This window comes from Pseudoliparis swirei, chromosome 24, assembly GCF_029220125.1.
Source record: "Pseudoliparis swirei isolate HS2019 ecotype Mariana Trench chromosome 24, NWPU_hadal_v1, whole genome shotgun sequence".
NCBI classification, from domain to species: Eukaryota; Metazoa; Chordata; class Actinopteri; order Perciformes; family Liparidae; genus Pseudoliparis; species Pseudoliparis swirei.
In genome coordinates, this window is record NC_079411.1 from 5907475 (window position 1) to 5928237 (window position 20763).

Genomic DNA, 20763 nt, shown 5'->3' on the forward strand with positions numbered 1-20763 from the left:
AAGCAGTCTCGTTCGGTGAAAAGAAATACCCCCAAAAAAAGCAATGCCCTTTAGATCAAGATCAGCCGCTTCAGTGTAAACATTGCTTTCCAGTTATGGTCCACAGGAGGGCAAAAAGGAGAGAAGAAAAAATGAATACATCAGGAAGACAGATGATTGCAACGATATTTTCTTCACAGCTCAAGGTCTGCCTACGTTGTTTAAACAGCCTTATGTATGACGGCTTTGTCAGAAGATAAATATTCAATCTCGCACACCGCTTTCCCTCTCCAGCCTCCCACAGTTCTCATCAGCGTATGGAAGCTAATCCTGTCTAGCATGCAGATAAAAAGCACCCGTACGTGTCCGCATACCTACGGTTTCCCTTTTTTTCTCTCCCGTTATCATTTATTTGCTCCTCTTTGTTTTCCTGTCCGGCGGGGCAGGACCCGGCTATTACCGCGCGACTCGTTTTGGGAGGCGTGCTTCCCAGATGAATCCTTATTAGGTCAGAACATTCCCATTGCCGCTTCCAACCAAAATAACTCCAGTTTGTTGATGTGACAACCTTGGGAAACAGGAGGACCACACACACGCCGGTGAGGACGGGCCGGAGCAACTGCTCCGCTGACCGCTGCTCGTTGCAGCTCCGCGAGCGCCCGCGTTCAAGGCAACGAAGCGCCTGATTGTGAGAAAGAATAATTGGGTAATTGGCACTTTCAGAGACGCGGAGGGTTTAAAACCTTCTCATTTTGCCAATGTGCTCGATGGAAATGGAGGTCATTGAAATTAAACCTTGATTATTTCATTCTTTTACAATTGCAAAGATCTGACTGTTGAGTGGGTCTATGCACACGTGTAAATTCTTCAAAAGAATCACCCTTAAATATTGAGTCCCGTTTCACAGGAATGTGTGTGTCCATTTACAGTAAGGCTCTGAATGTACATGCGGCTGTTTCACTTTGTACCTCTCACAAGTTTCCCCCTCTGCTTTCCAACTCAACATAGCTGGCTCCTGCAACTTTCAAAGAGCCCAATGAAATATTAATCATCACACCATTTGCAGAGTACCGTATGAGAACCCACTTTAGAGTGTTAGAGTGGGAAAAAACCCTGTAGGCTCAACCCACTCCTGTCCTGGGCTCGAATGTGGAGTTCACTGTTCACTCTTCCTCTTCACAAGAACGAAAACAGGAACGTTACAGCGGCTCGACGGAGTGCCTGCCGCGCACACGGTGCACCTCAGAACCGAGCCCGGAGCCCCAAAAGATAAATGAATATGCAGCGCGGCATTTTATCGTCCGTTTGGCACATTCGTGACCTTTCACGAGTCGACCGCTTGAGACTAGGCAAATACATTTGGCATTTCATGCTAAATGTTTATGTATCCATCATCGAGGATAGTTAGATACCAAAAAAAGTATCTTTTGATTATTTATTCTATGAGCCGATTTCTCTGCGGTTGTTGAAAAGTTTCTTTCTCGAGCTCGCTCGCGAGGTCGTGAGTCGGAGGAGGAGGGGCTTCCTGCTCCGAGGAAGCAACTCCCGGCGTCGTCGATATCCATCGGCGGAACAGCGGTCTTACCTGTCCTGGCGGTGACGGCAAAGAAACCCTGGGGATTGCCGCTGGTGATCCTGTAGCTGAGTTTGTCGCTGGCCTTGGCGTCCGGGTCGACCGCATTGATCTGGATGATCGACACGTCTCTCGGCGAGTTCTCCACGACGGAGGGGTAGTAGACGGGCTCCGAGGTCTGCGGCGCGTTGTCGTTGACGTCCTGCACTTGGATGTAGACCTCGACGAAGGCGGAGCGCGGCGCCACGCCGCGGTCCGCCGCGTAGACGGTGAGCCAGTAGTGAGGCGTCGTCTCGTGGTCCAGCAGCTCTTGTGTCCGGATGACGCCTGAGAGATTAGAGGGACACAAAAAATAAAATCTTTAAAACCGGGGGTTATTTCCATGTGCGGCGCATGTCTCGAATCACTTTCGGCACGATCGCTGATCTCTGTCGTTGGAGTCTAGCAAATCAAGAGACCAGAAGCTTGAACACCAGAACAGGCGCCCGGACTGAAACATGTCATGGTGGTATATTAACAACAGCCAGCGGTCTCCTGTTTACATTCACTTTTTACTGCCATGTGGGGGCTGGAGCCTTCAGCTGAGCAAACAGAGCTTTCAGAGGCCTGGAGGTTGTAGAAGTTGACAATGTAGTGGAGGAGTGGAGGAGGGGCCGGTCTGGTTGTCAAAAACAACAACTGATATCATATAAATAGTCTGGATGCAGTGTGTGTGTGTGTGTGTGTGTGTTGACACGCTTTTTGCTTGTTCTATAAAAAAAGGACTAAAAAAAGCTCAAATCTTTAGAAGAAGAAAAAGAGCTGTTCACAACAATATTAATTGGAGATGTGAGATCACATTATTAAAATATAAAGGTCGACGAAAGGCAACATCAACGGCAATACCTTCGGAAAACCCTGACAACCTTTGCCATAACAACCCAGATCCGACGTTTGTGTTGTGTGCAATACCTCTAGGACCTTTTATAGGTGCAACGGGAATGTATCGCTATATTCGATTTTATCATATCTGCAACGGAAAAAGGTGAATCACGGAGTCGACACGCCCGTGTCATTACCGGGCGTGGGTGTTCAATCTATAACACCGATAAGGGCCGCCGGGGTTCTGCTGCTGCCTTCGTTCGCTCGCCGTTCCACGATGGAACTGCGATGAGCGGCACGGAGCAGCCGAAACTCCCCGGGCGGAGGCAGATTTCTCAGAAAAAGCATCAACACTCCAAATTACTTCTCGCAGGATTCAAAAAACGGTACCACGGGATGGGAGTTTGGTTGTGCAGCTCATTTATCCCTCCCCGCCCCACCAACCCCACCGCTTCACTTTCTCAGCCCGGGATCCCCTCGCCATTAGTCATCGTTACAGCTCTCTCAGATGAGCTGGAGGCGTGCATGGGAGGGGGGTAGCCGGGCACGGGGGGGAAACAGGAAGCTCCCCAATGTTTCCTAAAGCCAAGAGCCCCGCGGTGAAAACAGCAGCGGCGCCGAGGGTTCATCGGGAATGCGAATAAGATGGCTGCGTAGAATCAAACTGATGGCTCGAAGCTCACAGTGGACACCGGGAGGAACACGGGCGAACGTTTAGGACGAGTCGCAGAACACGATTAACAAGAGGTACCGCGGAAATGGGATCGCAATCGTTACAAAATGAAACTAGAATGGGCACTCGGTAGAGCGCATACCTTCGCATATCACAAGATTGGGCATTGAATTCTGAACATTTTGGCATTAGTTGCATGCCAATTGGATAAAAATTGACCGCGCTATGGTAAAAAGAAGATGTTGACCTTTCCATGACCTTGACCTTTGAGCCGATCGATCCCAAAATCTAATCAAATGGTCCCCGGATAATAACCAATCATCCCACCAAATGTCATGCGATTCGGTTGAATACTTTTTGAGTTATGCGAATAACACGCAAACACGCACGCATACAAATAAATACACGCCGATCAAAACATAACCTCCCGCATTTTCAATGCGAAGGTAATAACACTTTATTCACTAATTCGTGGACTTATCGAAGCTGACAATTTGGAGTGGACCGCTGCCGGAGGAGCGACGTGTGCAGCCAATTGTGAGACCGTTCGACACAAATAGGCGACGCAATGCGAGGCGTCCCCGAGGAGAACCGCAACGGGAGAGGAGGAACGCCGCGCGTTTCAGGGAAACCCCTTGGAAGGGAATTAGTGGGAAAAAGGGGGTGGGGGGCTTAAAATATACAAAGTGTAAGATGATAATGAGGGTGAAATGGGTTGCTCTCATGCATAAGTGCATAAGTGCATGCGTGCGTGCGCGCTCGTGTGTTTGACTGGCAGACACCGACGTGGCGGAACAAATCCACTTTCGGGCCGGGGTCGTGCTTTTTCGCTCGCAGTTCTACGCGGGGTTTCTGTCAGCAGACGCGAGATAACTTCATATGTTGCAGTTTTGCAAGATTGCCACGTGAATACAAACGGCAGCTGCAAGAGGAATGCTACTGTCCACATCCTGGCCTTTTCAAACTAAATGTTAAGGCCAATTTGCACACAAGATGTATATATATGTATATATATATATCTATATTGAGTCTGAAGAGACTTAAAAAACGGCAGTGTATGAAAAGCTCTCTGCCTCGGCCTTTGGCTGGCTGGTAACAAACAAAGCACATGAGAGATGAATCTGAAGAATTTAGTTGCCACACCCATCCCATATACCTCACCTTCCCATTGAGGCAGAAGCTAAACCTGCCCTGAGGCCACAAGAAGGAAGAAGAAAAAAACGGACTGTGCAACAGCCTCTGCCAGATTTGTGTTCCGCTTTTTTTCCCCTTCCTTCCCCCCTCGCTCTTTCCCTTCCCCTCTGGCTTTGTTCTTCAAAGTGCGGTGGAGCCTTCAGACCGCCCGAAGGATTTCATATTATCAAGACCGGCAGGTATCATTCGTACAAGTGGACTTCAATCGACGTCCTGTGCCGATGCGACGAGGAGCGCATTCGGTGGCGACCTCCAGTCGGAGTGAAGCCGCGGAGTGAAGCCGCGGTTTGAAGCGTTGCTTTTTGAAAGGTCGCCGGCAGCCGTCACAAGTTCTCCCCTGAAACAAACTAAATGCCGTCAGTGCAATATTAAGACTCACAACATCCGGATTGTTGCGCATGCCGATTTTCTAAACGGTGCCTGAACTCTGGAAGACCGCATTTGATCTCGGTCAAAATGTGGTGATTACGTGCCGGCGGCTCGACGTACTCCAGGTCTTCCTCGTTAATTTCGCTTTGAACTACCTTCCGGTGAGCCCGCTCGCCCCCTCCCCACATTCCTCGGCCTTCTCGGGCCTCTCGCTCGCATGCTTACATCAACTTTCTCTGCACTACCCCCGCCTCTCTCTCTCTCTCGTTCCACAACCCCGGCGAAATGCTTCAAATTCCACCATCACGGTGTAGATCCGAGTGTAACAGAAGGAGTCCAAAGCGAAGCTTTCTGTTACTCAGCAACGAAACATATCGCATCATCCCAAAGTTGCCAGACATCTGTAGCCGAGATCTGAAGACATCAAGCCTGTTGGAATGTGTGCCTGAAACCTTTTCGGATTCAAAAGATCTAAAGTATGGTCCGAGGCACAAACCAAAAAATTGTTGTTGTGGTGGTATTCAAATCATTGCCTGCAGCACTGATTTTATAATATAAGTGCAATATATATTAAGAGTCACTGTAAATGTAAATGCATTTCTTTCTAAATGTGCACACTGGGTTGCACGGGCTGTTTGTGAACACATTACCAAGATTTTGGGGAGTTTGTGCCTGTACAAAATTCTTAGCGACGACTAGTTAAGTTTAAAAGTTCAAATTGAGAAATAAGTACTTTTTAAAAAGTGGTTGTCGTAGTCATGCAGTCGAGCATGAGCGGGACATCCTGGATTATTCTGACTAAGCTAATGTCAGAAGAGTTATTATTTGAGGTATCGAGTTGCATTTTGTGATCTGTTGTTGAGATGTCCATACATTTGAATGTCACACTCGCACACACACATCACTGAACATGTGTTATGAACAGGCAGTAAGTGGCGTCGCGCTCTCTGTTGTGATTCAAGGTTATACAGGGGTCATGGTCAATTAGGACAGAGATAACCATAATGGTGATAATGTCACAAAGACCATCTTACCTCCTTCAATACCGCGGACGATTGAGCCCGTGAGCCGTTTCCACTTCACGCACCATTGTGAACAGCTGGCTAAAGGGAACACGGTGCTTAAAGGGCCGTAAACGACACGGATGCACAGCGCCGGCGCGTCGCGATAATGACCGCCACCATTCAAAGCGTGGATTCCCTGGAACAAGCCACAGTAATAAAGAAAAATAGTGTGGAAGTATTTTAGAAGGCTCAAGAATGTGGTGCTCCGTGAGCGCTGCCGAGGGTAAAAAAAAAAGCCTGATGTTGTGGTCATCAACACGAGAAATTAGTTTCTGATAAGAATGTAAAATAATCACTAAATTAGTCATGAGATTAATAAGCGAATTGAAATTGTTTTCGATCATTTCACAACAATTCAGATTTTCTAGGTTTTTCTCGATGTTTTTTACAGCCAGGACCGATGAGCCGTAATGTAAAAGGTAAGACGAGAACGGCACAACAATTTGACGTCTTAATATTCCCACATCGGCGTTTTGGGCAAGTTGCCCTTCTCTATCTCGTGAAATCCAGAATGTAAAAGGGAGACTAGCGAAAGCATGAGTCGTTTATTTGTGCTCCGACTGCGAGCGCTGGAAAGAGACTGTAATAAATCTTGCCGTACACTTGTTACATGTCTGTGATGCGTGTCTGAATGAGGTTTTCTTTCCCCCGTTTAAAAAAAGAAAAAATTGCCTATTAATTCCAGTTGAGATATCTTTTTGGGACTTAGCCGGCGATACAAAGCCTCCATTGTTGCTGGGAACGGCATTCTTTCAAAGGCCTTTGAACAAGCCTCATAGCAATACTCCTTGACTCAATATCACAGTATTATTTAGGAGCATTTACTATACCTCCTCGCCCAGAGGAGCTCTCAGTCTGAGCCTCTGGGGACAATGAAGGAAACAAAGGCTCCGTCTTCATTTGTATTTTTCTATTTTCCTACACTATATCTCTCTCTCTCTATATTCCCTTTGTACATGGTAACCCCAGCTGGCCCGAGGAGAATGTAGACTTTGAGCTGAGAGCAAACAATTTCCTCTTCGTATGAGTGGCGATTCATGCCAACCCTCTGGACGCAGCGCTGGCCAGGAAATGGACGTCCCGTCCGTAGAGCTGAGCCCAATCAGAACACGGACAGATCAATACCTCCACGCAACAAAACACTGTTATTATAGCTTAACAACAGACACAGGGGAAACATCTAACCGTGGTAACAAAATCTACCGGCACCTGTGAAGCTTAGCCTACTAATTATATATATTTATTGAGTCTCCCCTGGTTGCCTGGCAACATCATGGGTTACAACAGGCATCCAAAACGTCCAGCCAAAAAACCGTCACAGCGCACAACTCCCCCGTGAAGCCACAACCGGACGTTTTTACACTTTGTTTTAAAAAAAATATGGGAAAAAAACCAGACATAATGTAATAATCAACAAGGTTGCGAGGTGCCGGTAGAAGAAATCCCTCGTTTCAGTCGTTATGCAAAGTTAAGATAACCGGCTGATTGCAGGAGCTTCCCACCAAGCGTTTGGACACTTGGGTGGCATCGATCGTCTCGTCCGTCTCTCGGCAAGAAAAGATAGAAGCAAATCTCGCGGCATCCGCAGGCTTATGTCATGTTGTTGTGTCCCTGTGCTTGTGTGGCTCTAACAACGCCCACTCCGCTGGGCCCCCCCGAGTGTATTTTTTGGTCAGGAAATTCACTTTGCCGAGCGCCCAGACGGCATGAAATTGGCTCTAAATACTTGAAACAGTTGCTGGAATTTAAATAAAGGGATAAGAGCATGTCAAGTATCTCTGCCATCTCTGCCATAATTTAGCTGCGAAAGCCCCCGGCCAATATATGCTCTGTGTGGACGATGCAAATCTTGAAATATCCCTGCCGTTCGTACGACACGATGCCATGCGATGCCATTGAAGGCAGCGGCTCTCTTTTAGCCCCCGTGGCTTTACGTGTTAAATAACTTACAATCTGAAAAGGTTTAATGAACCAGTTTTTCCCCTGTTGCATTTTACCAAATTAAATAGGCAAACGAACATAACATCATTATGGAGTTCTGACTGTCCCTCCCGGGCCCACTGAGGAAAACACTGCTTTGAAAGTGTAAAGTCTGCAATGACATTAGGAGGAGAGGAGGAGGCCGCGAGCTCCGATTCACGAGTTAGCACGACGAGAATTAACACGCACTGGCGCACATCCTCGGCACAAGTTACTTTTAAAAAGATTTAATGGACTGAGAGAACGACATACTTTTAAGCACGTTTTTCATTTAGCAACCTGCAGTCGACTCTGTCCCTCGGCACATTCCTGGTCCCGTCTCCGCGGTAACGGCAACCGAGCAAAAGACTATTCGGACTCGTGTGCCACTTTGCAGGCCCACTTTTTATCTTAGCGCAGTGGCGGCGCAGCGCGAGGGGGAACTGGAGAACCGAGAGCAACGGTCCTCACTTTGAAACAAAAAAAACACGTAGGCCTACTTCATGCCAGGAGACGGGGCCGTAAACAAACACGAGCGTGCGTCTTTTCATTATCGTCGAGGATCTGTTGACTTTAACTGGATGACGGCGGAGAAAGAAGTGGAGGGCTGGCAATTTTATTTTGGGTGGAAATGGAAGAATGCACGAACGGGACTTTGTCATTACGCATGAAACAGTTTCATTTGCTTTAACAAGGGGCGCATTTACAGCACAGGCTGCAAACAGCCTCGAGGGAAAGGGCAATGCATATATTATCCAACAAGAAAAGGGCAAAGCCGACATTACACGATCGGCATTCTGCATCTCATCTGAACGTCCTCCGGTCCGGTCGCCTCGTACGAAGGATAATTTTACCTTCGAACTGAGACGCGACAATAGCTGCCGTACCATTACCTCCACGGAGATGCAGCCTTGAGTTACTCTTTCCTTTGAAGTGCAGTCGCACAAACGTATTGTCCCGCAGCCTTCTTTAGCAGATATTCACTCGAGGATTTCGATGACACGGCATTAAAATGGGTACGCACTTGTATCACAATAGACCGGCTGATCCCTCTCGACATCGACACACATACACTACCGTTCAAAAGTTTGGGGTCATCCAGACAATTTTGTGTCTTCCATGAAAACTCACTTTTATTTATCAAATGAATTGAAAATATAGTCAAGACATTGACAAGGTTAGAAATAATGATTAATATTTGAAGTATTCATTTTGTTCTTCAAACTTCAAGCTCAAAGGAAGGCCAGTTGTATAGCTTATATCACCAGCATAACTGTTTTCAGCTGTGCTAGCATAATTGCACAAGGGTTTTCTAATCAGATATTAGTCTTCTAAGGCGATTAGCAAACACAATGTACCATTAGAACACTGGAGTGATAGTTGATGGAAATGGGCCTCTATACACCTCTGGAGATATTTCATTAGAAACCAGACGTTTCCACCTAGAATAGTCATTTACCACATTAACAATGTATAGAGTGTATTTTTGATTAATGTTATCTTTATTGAAAAAACAGGGCTTTTCTTTGAAAAATAAAGTCATTTCTAAGTGACCCCAAACTTTTGAACGGTAGTGTACCTAATGTTCACGTACGATAACAACATTCAATATCGACAGAAGATCGTACGGTACAATAAGATAGGTATATGTGGCAGCTGTCTCCAATTTGGCCTCGGCTTCTGACTGATTGCCAATCACCAGCAGCCGAGGCCAAATTGGAGACAGCTGCCACAGTTTATTACTTTGTGTCATCATTGCTCCCTCCCCCTCCCTCAAAACAACCCATCTCATATTAATGTTCTGGGACTAATTTAATAACAGTGTTTGCCTCCAGATTTCCTGAACTGTTAAGCTTATCGCGTTTCGTGACTCCCACGCCGGAACAGCGAGCCAAAGGACGCCGCTGACCGCCGTCCTTCAAATCAAAAACCTCAAGGAATTTCTCATCAACAGAACCTCCACACGGTGAAATGAAGTCATGCAATAGTTTTTTTGAACCAAACTTAAAAAAGGCTTCTTCCTTCTACCTTTGACTTTCCCTCAAGTGTCGACCTGAGCTATTGATCATCGGGGCTCAGTGTCTCGACTCGCACGCTCTGCCTTCGTCATCCCAGAGTAATGAAATAGAAAAGAGACTTACTTATTGGCAATAAAAATGAAATGCACACACACGCCTTTTGTACCTGTTGGCTGTTGCGTGATGTCTGAAGGCCGTCAGGGGGGACGTGAGTCAGATGTACTTTAAGGAGTGGAGACTCGGTTCATCGTGATAACAACTGTTTTATTGCGAGTGTCACAGCCAGCACAGGAAGCTGGAAGTAATCATTCACCTCAACAAGACTGCAACTGTTGGTGGTGTTTATATATTTTTCTTCAGATCTTAACGTTTACAGTACGTGTGCGAGAGTGTCATCAGAGTTGGGCTTTGCACGAGGAGTTAAGACCCTCAGTCCGGACATACACAGACAGTATGCTGTGCTCTTTGGGATTACTCTGCAGCCATATTGCCGGCTGAAGGTCAGTGGCCAAACGCCTCTCGGAAGAGGACATTACACCGGCCATTTGCAACGCTTACCTCTTCGGAATTGGCACAAACCCTTGAAAACCCTTATCTGTTGACCTCTGGGGCCCAAACAAGAAAAGCTGGAGCGAGCCACTTAGCTTACAAGCCCCGACAAGTTGGGTGTATGCTTCCTCCCCAGAACAAAATGGTGGAGGGAAGAAAAAAAACGGTAGAGAGGGAAGGGACTCAAAATACTCGCAAACAATGAGATGGAGATACATATTAAACCACAGGCTAAAAAGCTAATGCTGGACTTCGATGGAAATATTGAATAGATAAATAATATTGCTATTTTTTGTCCACTCTCCAAGGTCAATATCTTAAATGGGGCATAATAAGAGATTTGGATCATTTTGACCTCTGGTCTCTCGGCAAAAGTACAAACTACGGCAAACGTGCTGGCAAAGATGACAGTGTTCGCCAGATTGTGGGCGCTGTGATTCCGTGGACGCCGTTATTGGCTGTAACCGGCCGTGAGCTCGCCAGTGGTGCACCCTCACGTGCGCTAAAGCAGGCAAAGCCAGGAGAAGCTTGGATAACAAGACGCACAAAGGAAGAGTGGCATGACGCCCCGATATCTTTTCCCAGCTCATCGTAATGCTCTGAATGTTGGATGTTGCTCCTTTAAACAAAAGCACTTGGAAAGCTTTCAGTGTATCGGAGTTCAGTTCGGTTGCCCCGACGACGTTCACGTCTCCGTCAGTCACAAAACACACACCCGACGACGAGCAAATTTTTTCAGATTACAGCGAGGACATGGTCGATGTGGTGAACAGCATGGGAAGGGGCCCAGAAAGGAGTCTTGATAAGAGTACGTTTAAATTAAGATGGCACCGGGCCAGTGGCCACAGAGCCTTTAATAACACAGAGAATGTCTGGGCAAACAGTTGCCATGGACTCCCTGAGCAGTCACAGAGCAAAAGGATCCATATCCGGAGAAGAAGAGTTTCTTTTCCTTGGAATTTGCAAATGAAAAGACTATAAATGCTATAAAGAGCAATAATGGACACCACTTTAAATCCAATTGCAATATCTCACAAACAACGTAACTCGCCCTGTGTGGTTTGGGAATGTCAGTCAAGTGGATAGCGAGGCTATTCTTACATGCAGAGCTTTGTTCAGATGTGTTCGATGCACCTACTCTCGGAGCATCGCTCGCATGTCTTCTGGCGTCGGCAGCCGCAGAGTGCAAAGTTTTTTCGCGGCAGCCTCTTTGTAAACCGCAAAGCAGTGTTGTTGTTATTGTGGATGTGAGTGGAGAGGAAGAGCTGAGAGAAGAGAGACGCACGCTGTGGTGAAAGAACAAAACAAAACACGACGCCGAGCAGCAAACTGATCCTGTACTCGGGAGCAAACACGACTGCATTGGCTTAGACCAGCGTCAAGTAAAAACCCTCAAAATAAATACATTCCATGACTGAAGGTGTGCGGCTCCTGGCGTTCTACCCCTCGCCGCTTTTTCATTTGTTTTCTAATTGTGAGCCGTTTTTTTTATTATTAAACATTCTGGTTAAGATTCACAACGTGCAGCTGCGGCGCTGGAATAAACAGCGGGCCGTGTGCACCCGCACTTCTGTTTTCCTTTTCCCAGAAGCAAAACATTCTAAATGCAGACGGGCCTCACAAACCACAGCCTGCGTCGAGTGAAAATCACAGGAGGGGCATCGCCACCTCGGCTGCGTCTCGTTGTCTCCTGACCTGAGACGTAATCCGTAATGACAGGACCCGACCCCGGGCAATCCTATCATTGCACCTCCTGATAATCACTTAATATGGGTCCCTGGGATTAAGTAGCAGATCAGACCAGGCTCCGTGACTCCGCCCCCCACACAGGATGTTAAGTTGGACACGGACAAGGCGCCGGGCGGCTTGTGGCCCTTTTCAAGACGAATGCTTTTAGCCCTGCAATCCATCTGCACTATTCCTTGCGAATTCTCCGACTTCCGCTAATCAATTAAGTGCATAATAGGAAGAACTGAATCTAACAATGTAGAAGAGCACATGTGATTCTTGCAAGAAAGCACATATACAGTCAGTCAGTCAGTAGTTCAAGCTCGCAGCACGTCTGTTCAAACTGAATCTCACACAATCACAAACACACCACCGCTGACACAGACACGGAGGACAGATCCTTCATAAAGGCTCGCCTCTTCCTGCTAAACGTTGCCAGGCGGAAGAAAGTATTTCCCAGCAGGTTCGCTAAGGAGACTTCCTGTCAACTTATTGAATAATTCACATATATCTGACTGTTAATAAACATTGAACTAAAAGCTTACAGCACACCTTTTCAACAGTTAAAGTCAGCAGCACACGACCACACTTCCAGCTCTCGTATATAACATTTGAGCTTTCATGTGCCAAGAGAAATCTGTGCTTTATGCATTAAGTTTCACTGCCTCATTTAGACATTAAATATGTATAATGCAGAGGAATTTCCTTTCAAATAAGGGGGCGAACAAAAGTCACATTAAGCCACCTGAGAATGTGGTGGCCAAGCTTCAAAAAGGAGGGCGGCAAGCCGAGTCAAAAACATCCAAATCACGTGATTGTTAGGTTTTTGAGAAGGAACTCCTGGAATTCCAGACTGCTTGTTTTGACCTAATTTGAGTCAGCTGTTAAAATCATTCTGGGCAGTTGAGCCAGTGTTAACATATATTCTGTGACATTATAAAGAACCCGCAAGCAAATCCTGGCCTGAGTACAATGTTGAAAAAATGAGCTGTTATAAAAAATGTAAAAAAACATTGCTACTAGAACAGATCATTTTCCAAATGGATAGTATTTTAAAATGTAATGTGTAAATACAGTGAGAGCATAGCTGCAGAAAGAGGAGGTGAAACCACGTAGAATTGCCTTAAGACTACAGCAACTACTCAGGAATGTCTACACAGGTCTGAGAGACAGCTGGTCCATCTGTTCCTGTCATCAATTATCCCAAAGAGGAAAAAATGAATGGAATCAGGAAGGCTACCCGTCTCCGGGAGGACTCCCTTACCTCATTGTTCCACACGGTGAGATTAACTCAATAAACTCCAGCTGCATTCAACTTTCCTCATGCAGATGACTTCAAACGGATGCAGCTTCTTTTCTTTTTTCCCCCCAGATGTAAACAAATCAGCTTCACACAGCTCTGTAGTAACACTGAGAAAAACTAGAACGGGCACTCGGTAGAGCGCATACCTTCGCATATCACAACATTGGGCATTGAATTATGAACACGTTGGCATTAGTTTCATGCCAATTGGATATAAATTGACCGTGCTATGGTAAAAATAAGATTTTGACCTATCCATGACCTTGACGTTGACCTTTGACCCGATTGATGCCAAAATCTAATCAGATGGTGCCCGGATAATAACCAAGCATCCCACCAAATGTCATGCGATACAAGAAGATGTTGACCTTTTCATAACCTTGACCTTTGACCCGATCTATCCCAAAATCTAATCAAATGGTCCCCGGATAATAACCAATCATCCCACCAAATTTCATGCGATTCGGTTTAAAACTTTTTTTGTTATGCAAATAACACGCATACAAATAAATAAATAAATAAATACACGGCGATCAAAACATAACCTTTCCGCATTTTCAATGCGAAGGTAAAAAGAGACACTCACCAGTTTCCTCATCGATGGTAAATATCCCGAGGCCGGAGCCTTCTCGAATAGAGTAGCGAATCTCTCCATCGTGTCCTTTGTCTCCATCCTCAGCTGACACGGTCATCACCGAAGTCCCAACCAGTGCGTCCTCTTTTATAAATCCCTTTTCCACAAACGACCGGAACAACGGTCGGTTGAGATTCTCGTTCACGTCCACCACGTCCACCTCGATGAAACAGGTCGACGACAGGGACACGGGCTTCCCTTTGTCCTTCGCTTTGGCCGTCAGGTTGTACACCTGCTTCGTCTCGTAATCGAGCGTGTGCACGATGCGCACGGCGCCGCTGACTTTGTCCACTTCGAAATTCCCGTCTCCGTTGTCGACCAGGCTGTATCGCACCTGGCTGGAAGGCCCGGAGTCGGGGTCGTGGGCCTCCAGCCACATGATCACGGTACCGACGGGGAGGTCTTCCCTCGCCTTCACGCGGTAATTGGGGGGGATGAATTTCGGCGGGTTGTCGTTCACGTCGTCCAGCGTGATTTTGAGCGGCGCCGTGGACACCAGCTGAGGTTCGTCCGCGGCCTGGTCGCGCGCCGCGATCTTCAAGACGTAAACGGGATGGAGCTCGCGGTCCAGCGGCCTCGTGACGGTCACCACGCCGGTCTCCTGGTGAATGGCGAAATGATCGGTGCCCCCCAAAATCGAATACTTCACGACTCCGTTGCCTCCTTGATCTCGGTCTGTTGAATCCACTTGGATGATCTCCGTCCCGACCGGCGTGCTCTCGCTTATGTCGACCGAATACGAGTCTTGCAAAAATTGAGGGCTGTTGTCGTTGGCGTCGAGGATCTCGACGCCCAAGAGGCGCGATGAGGATTTCTGCGGTACGCCGAGATCGTACACTGTAATGTTTAGGGTGTACTGGTCTGTCGTTTCCCTGTCGAGAGGAGAATACACCAACAGCCAACCGGTCTCCATTTCTATGATGAAGCGGCTCGCCGTGTCTCCTCCTGAAATAACGTACACGAGTTTGCCGTTGAAGGCGCTGTCTGAGTCGGTGGCGCTCAAATGGACAACGCGGGCCCCGACGGGCAGGTCCTCTTTCACCTCGACGACGCTGGGGAAAGACTCCGCGAACTGCGGAGTGTCCCGGTTGACCGAGTGGAAGTCCATTAAGTTGTCGTCTGGCTCGGCTTGCATGTGGATCCGGGTGCCCTGAAGCAGCTTCTCAGCCAACATGGTGGCGACGCCGGTCTCGACGCATTTGATCTGGACCGGCGTGCGCGCCGCGACGACGGTGATGTTCATAAACATCGGCCGGGTCTCGTGTTCGCCGTCCGTCGCGATGACCCGTAAACTGTGAACGTACACTTTCGCCGCCTCCCCCTCGCTCAGCGTTTTCTTCAGCGACAGCACCCCGGAGTTCGGGTTCAGTTCGAACAGATCCAGCTCGTTCCCGGCTCTGATGTGGTACCGTACCAGCTGCAGCTCGTCGGCGTCGATGGCGGACACGGTGGTGATCTGCTCTCCCTCGCCGTGGTCCCTCGGCACGGTCGCTTCACAGTCGACGTTCTCAAACAAGGGCTTATTGTCATTCAGGTTGTTTAATGTGACGGTCACGGGTGCCTCCACCTCTCTCCGGTAAGGCGATCCCCAATCGGACGCCCTGACTTTGAGATTATAAATCCTTGGCACGAGCTCGTAATTGAGGACCTCTAAGGTGCTGATGACACCGGAGAAATAATCAATGGCAAATGGCTGAGGGGTCATATTGGTAATGCTGTAAGTAACGTAGCCATTCTCGCCACTGTCCAGATCCGTGGCTTTAACCGTTGCTACGCTGCTCCCGACGGGTACGTTCTCGTCAACACTGGCCTTGTAAGACGTCTGCTCGAACTCGGGTGCATTGTTATTCACGTCAATCACATCAACGATCACTCGTGTTGCCGCCTTCTCGTCAGCCGTGATCACGTCCAGCTCAAACCGGGGCGCAAAATCAGCATCGATTGGTCCGGCGGTGCTGATTAAGCCCGTATCTGGGTTGATTGTGAATCTGTTCTTGCCAGACTCGTGTCTAAAGGCATACTTTAGCTGTGGATACTTTGGCACGGCTGTTACCATGGCGACAGGTGTAAGAAGAGGGGCAAATTCACTCAGATTGACTCTGTAAACTGCCTTTTCAAATACGGGCGGGCCCACTTTGAACTGGGCGGACGTGACATGCACCAATTTAACGGAGGAGAACTGAGGGGGGCTGCCTTTGTCCTTTGCCTGTAAAGTGAGGTTGTATCCAAAAGGCTGGCTGTCCCAGTCCACATCCTTGACCGCTTTAATTTTGTACTCTTTGCTCCCGGGGCTGCTTCTCACGGCCCGGAACTGCTGCAGGGGGTCGCCGGCGACAATACTCAGTGACGCTATCTCCCCGTTTGGCCCGTGGTCGCCGTCCTCCACCGTCACAATGGCATAGGTGGGGTCGTGGTCCGCACCAGAGGGGGCCAGGGTCACGGCGGTGATGACGGGCGCGTGCTCGTTGGCCTGCTCCACCCTCACCGCGAGTTTGGCCATGCTGCTGAAGCCGCTGCTGCCGTACAGCTTCGTCCCTCGGTCCACCGCCAGGATCTCCAACTCGTACAGCTTCGTCTCCGCGTAGTCCAGCTTGCCGGTCAGCGTCACGACGCCGCTCGTCGGGTGAACCGCGAACATGTCCGTCCGCTCCCTGAAGCTGTAGTAGTACTCTCCGTTGGTGCCGATGTCTGCATCCGTCGCCGTGACTTTGGCCACGCTCATGCGTATGGCCGTGTTCTCTGGCAGAGAGACGCTGTAGGACGTCGGCGAGAACAGAGGCCTCAGATCGTTGGTGTCCAGGACCTGCACCGTAACTCTCGTGCGACACTCAAAGTCGGTGCTCCTCTCCAAAGCTTTAACAGTGAGCATGTAGTGGTCTTTAACCTCCCGGTTCAGAATGGAGGTGCTGCCTCCTTTGGTCCTTATTCGCAAAAAACTGAAATCTCCCAGCAGGTAGTCCTCTGCTTTGAATAAGTTCTCATTGTCCCCAGAGATGATTTTGTACCGTATCTCCCAGGTCGGGTCGGCGATATAGATCCCCATCTTGGTGTGACTCTCTAAGTAAGTCTTAGCAGCAGAGTTCTCATATATGGTGGCGTTGTAAACGGAGAGGGTGAACTGCATGGCGGCGGCCCTCGTCATCCTTTGGTTCCCTGCGCAGCCACAGAGGAGCTGCAGGAGGAGCCCGAGCAGTGAAACCAAGCGCTTCCCCATTATCGTACCGTGATCTTCACAGAACCACCTGGAAACAATCAAGAGATAAGTGTTAGTATTGTAACACAACATCACGCAAGTGCATTTTGTACATACAACTAACTGTAATTACATATGAGAAACTTGAGAGTAAAAACAATTATCACATGAAATCTGCTCTTTTCTGCTGTCGTCGCCTGTGGAAAAGATGGTCCAAATGGCGGAAACCGTATTCTTTTCTTCACTGTGCACGTTCCCAGATTCCTTTTAAATGTCATGAGAAGTGACGGCCGGGCTGATAAATTGCTAAATAGGTTCCATGTGGAAATAAGATGAAAGCGGAGCATCCAGTCGGAGGGGACAAGATCTAAGCCTGACCTGCTCCCACTTCTGCACAATGCCAGATGCCAACTATGTGCACTTCATAACATCGAGAAACAGAGTCTGTCCCAACACAAGCTCGAGAAAAATAACTGGCCAAAGGCAGACATGTTAATATTTCCTTCTAGATTACTTTTTTTTTAAATATATATTTTCAATGCACATTTTATTCTTCCTGCTTTTTTTTTTTTTACCGCCTCGTGTATAAAAATGCAATAAAAAAATAATTCCAGTCACTCACTTAAGAATGTTAACAGAGTAATTAACACGAGCAGCAGTAACTATGTCATAACACAATAACGTAACCGGCATCCGGCGTTTTCTGCCGGTAACAGGAGTTAATTATTATTTGTATGAAACAAATGCAAAGAGCGCTCGTTTCTATTGTCATCAAGCTCCAATCACTGATAATAAAAAAAGAAAAGAAACTCTCCCTCCTCACACACACGCAGACACACACAGAGGAGATGGCTGTGAGACGGCTTTAAAATTGCACATTCATGCGTTTACAGCCGCTTTACAACGTCTCGCGCTGCCTGGGAGGACGTCCGTACAAAGACTCGTGGAGCGCGAGCCGGCGCTCGTGTCCGCGCAGGAGAGCGCGGTGTAAAAACCGACAGCATTTACTTTTGGCGTGTCAGAAACGAGCCGAGCCGGGGTTTAGTTATTAATGCTCCGTGTGTGTCGGGTTAATAAGTGACAAGAGACCGGAACGAGGAAATACCTTCCAGTCTGAAACAAATCCCCCGCAGGTACAAAACAACCATCTGCTTGTGAGCGACCATTGAAAAGAAAAGAAACTAAAACTTCTGCTGTAATTCTTTTTTCTTTTTTTAACACATACGACAACGTCTAATACATGTGGTTTATCTGCACCCTCGTTATCCATTTTAAACAACGACGAAAAAAATCTTTCAAAAATATCTCAAGAAAGTAAGTTAGGTGCCAGCAGACTATTTCTTTTCAAACCCCCCCATCCCCCAACTGGAGCCATTCAGCTCACGGAGCGATAGTCGCCGTGCCGCGGAGCAGACATTTACTCGAGAAAACACTCCACACACAACGGGAAACAACGCATAAACTTATTCCAGGGTGAATAATAAACAATAAAACAACCATACTATGAAAAACGACACATAACCGATAGTTTCGCTGTCGCTAAACTTCCCCTAAAGAGGGTAAAGAAAGCAGCGGCGCCTGGTTTCTTTCACCGACCAGAGGCGGCTCACAATAGCGGAGCTAACTGATCCTAACTTTTTAAAATTATTATAATACTTTATTCCAGATGCCGAAGGTGCACCGAGTGCAAACAAAACCATTCACGTACCTCTTCTATTATTATTCTCGTATATTTGGAGGCTTTGCATGTAGTTTATGTAGTCCAAATCTCGGCATGGTAGTACGTGGACTTGCCTCCTCTCCGCTGCTCCATCTACCACCACCAGGCAGCCGCTCTCGTTCCCCTCGCCGCTTCCCTTTCTCTCCCACACTGGATCTGCCCGGTATCTCTCCGCGCTGCGCATGTCCGGATCTACTTACCGCGGCTGGCAGCGGGATGAAACCTTTCCGCTCTGAACCCAGGGGCAGGCTTTGATTTACTGTCACTGCATTGGAGCCTATATTTCACTACAACATATATTATGAAAATAAAAAAAGGCTATGTCCAACTAAATCAGAGTCATCTTAATCTGGCGGTCACCACTTCACCATATGGCCACAAAGTGAACCTTTCCTTTGGGTCCTTTTTTACTGACATTTTAAAAGTTCTTAAATCACAAACACATGTTGATTATGAATTAAATCGATGATATATAGCTGTCATTATTCGTTTTACTCAAATGGCTCATGTTTACCAGTTGGAAGATGCCCCCGTGAGATGAAATTGAGGAATATGTGACTCCTTGTGTGACTTTTTACTGACTTTATCCAGCTCCATAACAGATGTGTCTAGTTTGACTCCAGGCTTGTGGAGAGCAAACAAACACTATATAGTGCCAATTAGAGAATAATGTTGGCTCGCTGTATTGAAAAAATGACCCATAATGAAATCATCATTTTGTTGTCAGCATAAAAAGGTGGATACACACTCATGTCCAGTTAAAATCGCAGTTGGGCATCCCTGATGATTACAAATATCCTAATAGTATACTTGCAAATGCATAGTTCCTCGCGCGTTTGGCGGAAATTTAAGTGCTTTAACATCAATTTCATGGATAATGTTCTCCTCATTATCCTCACAAATAGTATTGTCTTTTAATAGCCTGCATGGGTTAGGCTAAGGATGGCGAGTCCAGCAGCGGCGTCCCAGGGTCTACATTCTGCTAGTAGACTATAGGGGTGACTGATGGTGGAGATGCATGCGCCAAGAAGACGCGCTGATCCCATCAAACCCCCCACCACCCCCACCCACCACCACCTCCTCACGCACAGCCATCCCGACTGCTTCCCAGACCCACCGCTGCACTCCACTCCCCTCCACAGGCGCTCAGGAGTGTGGCTGCTATGCGATTGATGGCGCTGTCTCGCTGCTCTTGCCCGGGACTGCAGCGATGCAGCCGGCGTGCGCCTGCAGAAAGCCCGTGCTTCCTGCAGCTCGACAACTTGTGATTGATCCAGCATGTGTGTACGTGCGCGCGCGTGTGCATGTGCGTTCGAGTGCGCAAAGCGTGCGTATTTGTGCGCGTGGTTGTTTGGCACGAGTCCGACATCAAGCACACTCACTCCTCTTCAACGCCTTTTTACAACGGGCTCCGAGTCGAGTGCAAAGTTCTAAGGAGTCATTTCAACCTCATTTTAAACAAATTAAAAAACACACGTTTTCTGATTGCACTCAAAGCTTAAATACTCACCAGACCACCATGGGAGATCGCCGGAGTCCGCTCTCCAAACTTCACTTCGCATAAATCCTCTCAGTTTTTCTTTTTGACGAGCATTTCTCAGACAAGGGAGCTGGCTTCTGGTTTTGAGAGAGCCCGGATTCAGCCCCTCACATATTCCGGAGCCAATGCTGCTCGCGATCCGCTGAGAGTCATCACACTCGGTGTCGTCTGGGTACAGTAGAGCTGCGGGCTGCGGGTGTCCTCGCTCCTCTCCTCCAGAAACAGAGCAGGTGGAGTTGCATAATGTTGCCGCCTTCAGGTGATATCGGAAATACCGTAACCGGAGGAGGAGCGCGCAAAAAGAAGAAGCAAAAAATAAATAAATAAAACTGTCGAGAAATATCAAAGTCGTGATTTTCTTGCCGTTAGTCCTCCCTTTAGGAAAAGTGACAGATGCACGAGGGGG

At 47.7% G+C, this 20763-nt stretch overlaps 1 protein-coding gene across 3 annotated transcripts in view; it reads right to left on the reverse strand.

Annotated features, from left to right (window-relative positions):
• Window positions 1–20353, reverse strand: part of fat1a (FAT atypical cadherin 1a) — a 75925-nt gene extending 55572 nt beyond the window's left edge. For 2 of the 3 annotated variants that reach the window (XM_056410124.1, XM_056410123.1), the window contains exons 1-3: window positions 20328–20353; window positions 13857–17146; window positions 1565–1879 (exon numbers count right to left, since the gene is read on the reverse strand). In XM_056410124.1, coding sequence (XP_056266099.1) covers window positions 1565–1879; window positions 13857–17146; window positions 20328–20338 — 3616 coding nt within the window. In that variant the 5' untranslated portion in view covers window positions 20339–20353. Of the gene's footprint in view, window positions 1–1564; window positions 1880–13856; window positions 17147–18805; window positions 18910–20327 lie in introns of those variants that run through there. The other variant, XM_056410125.1, reaches the window with a different exon arrangement.
• Between the last annotated feature and the right edge of the window lie 410 nt (window positions 20354–20763).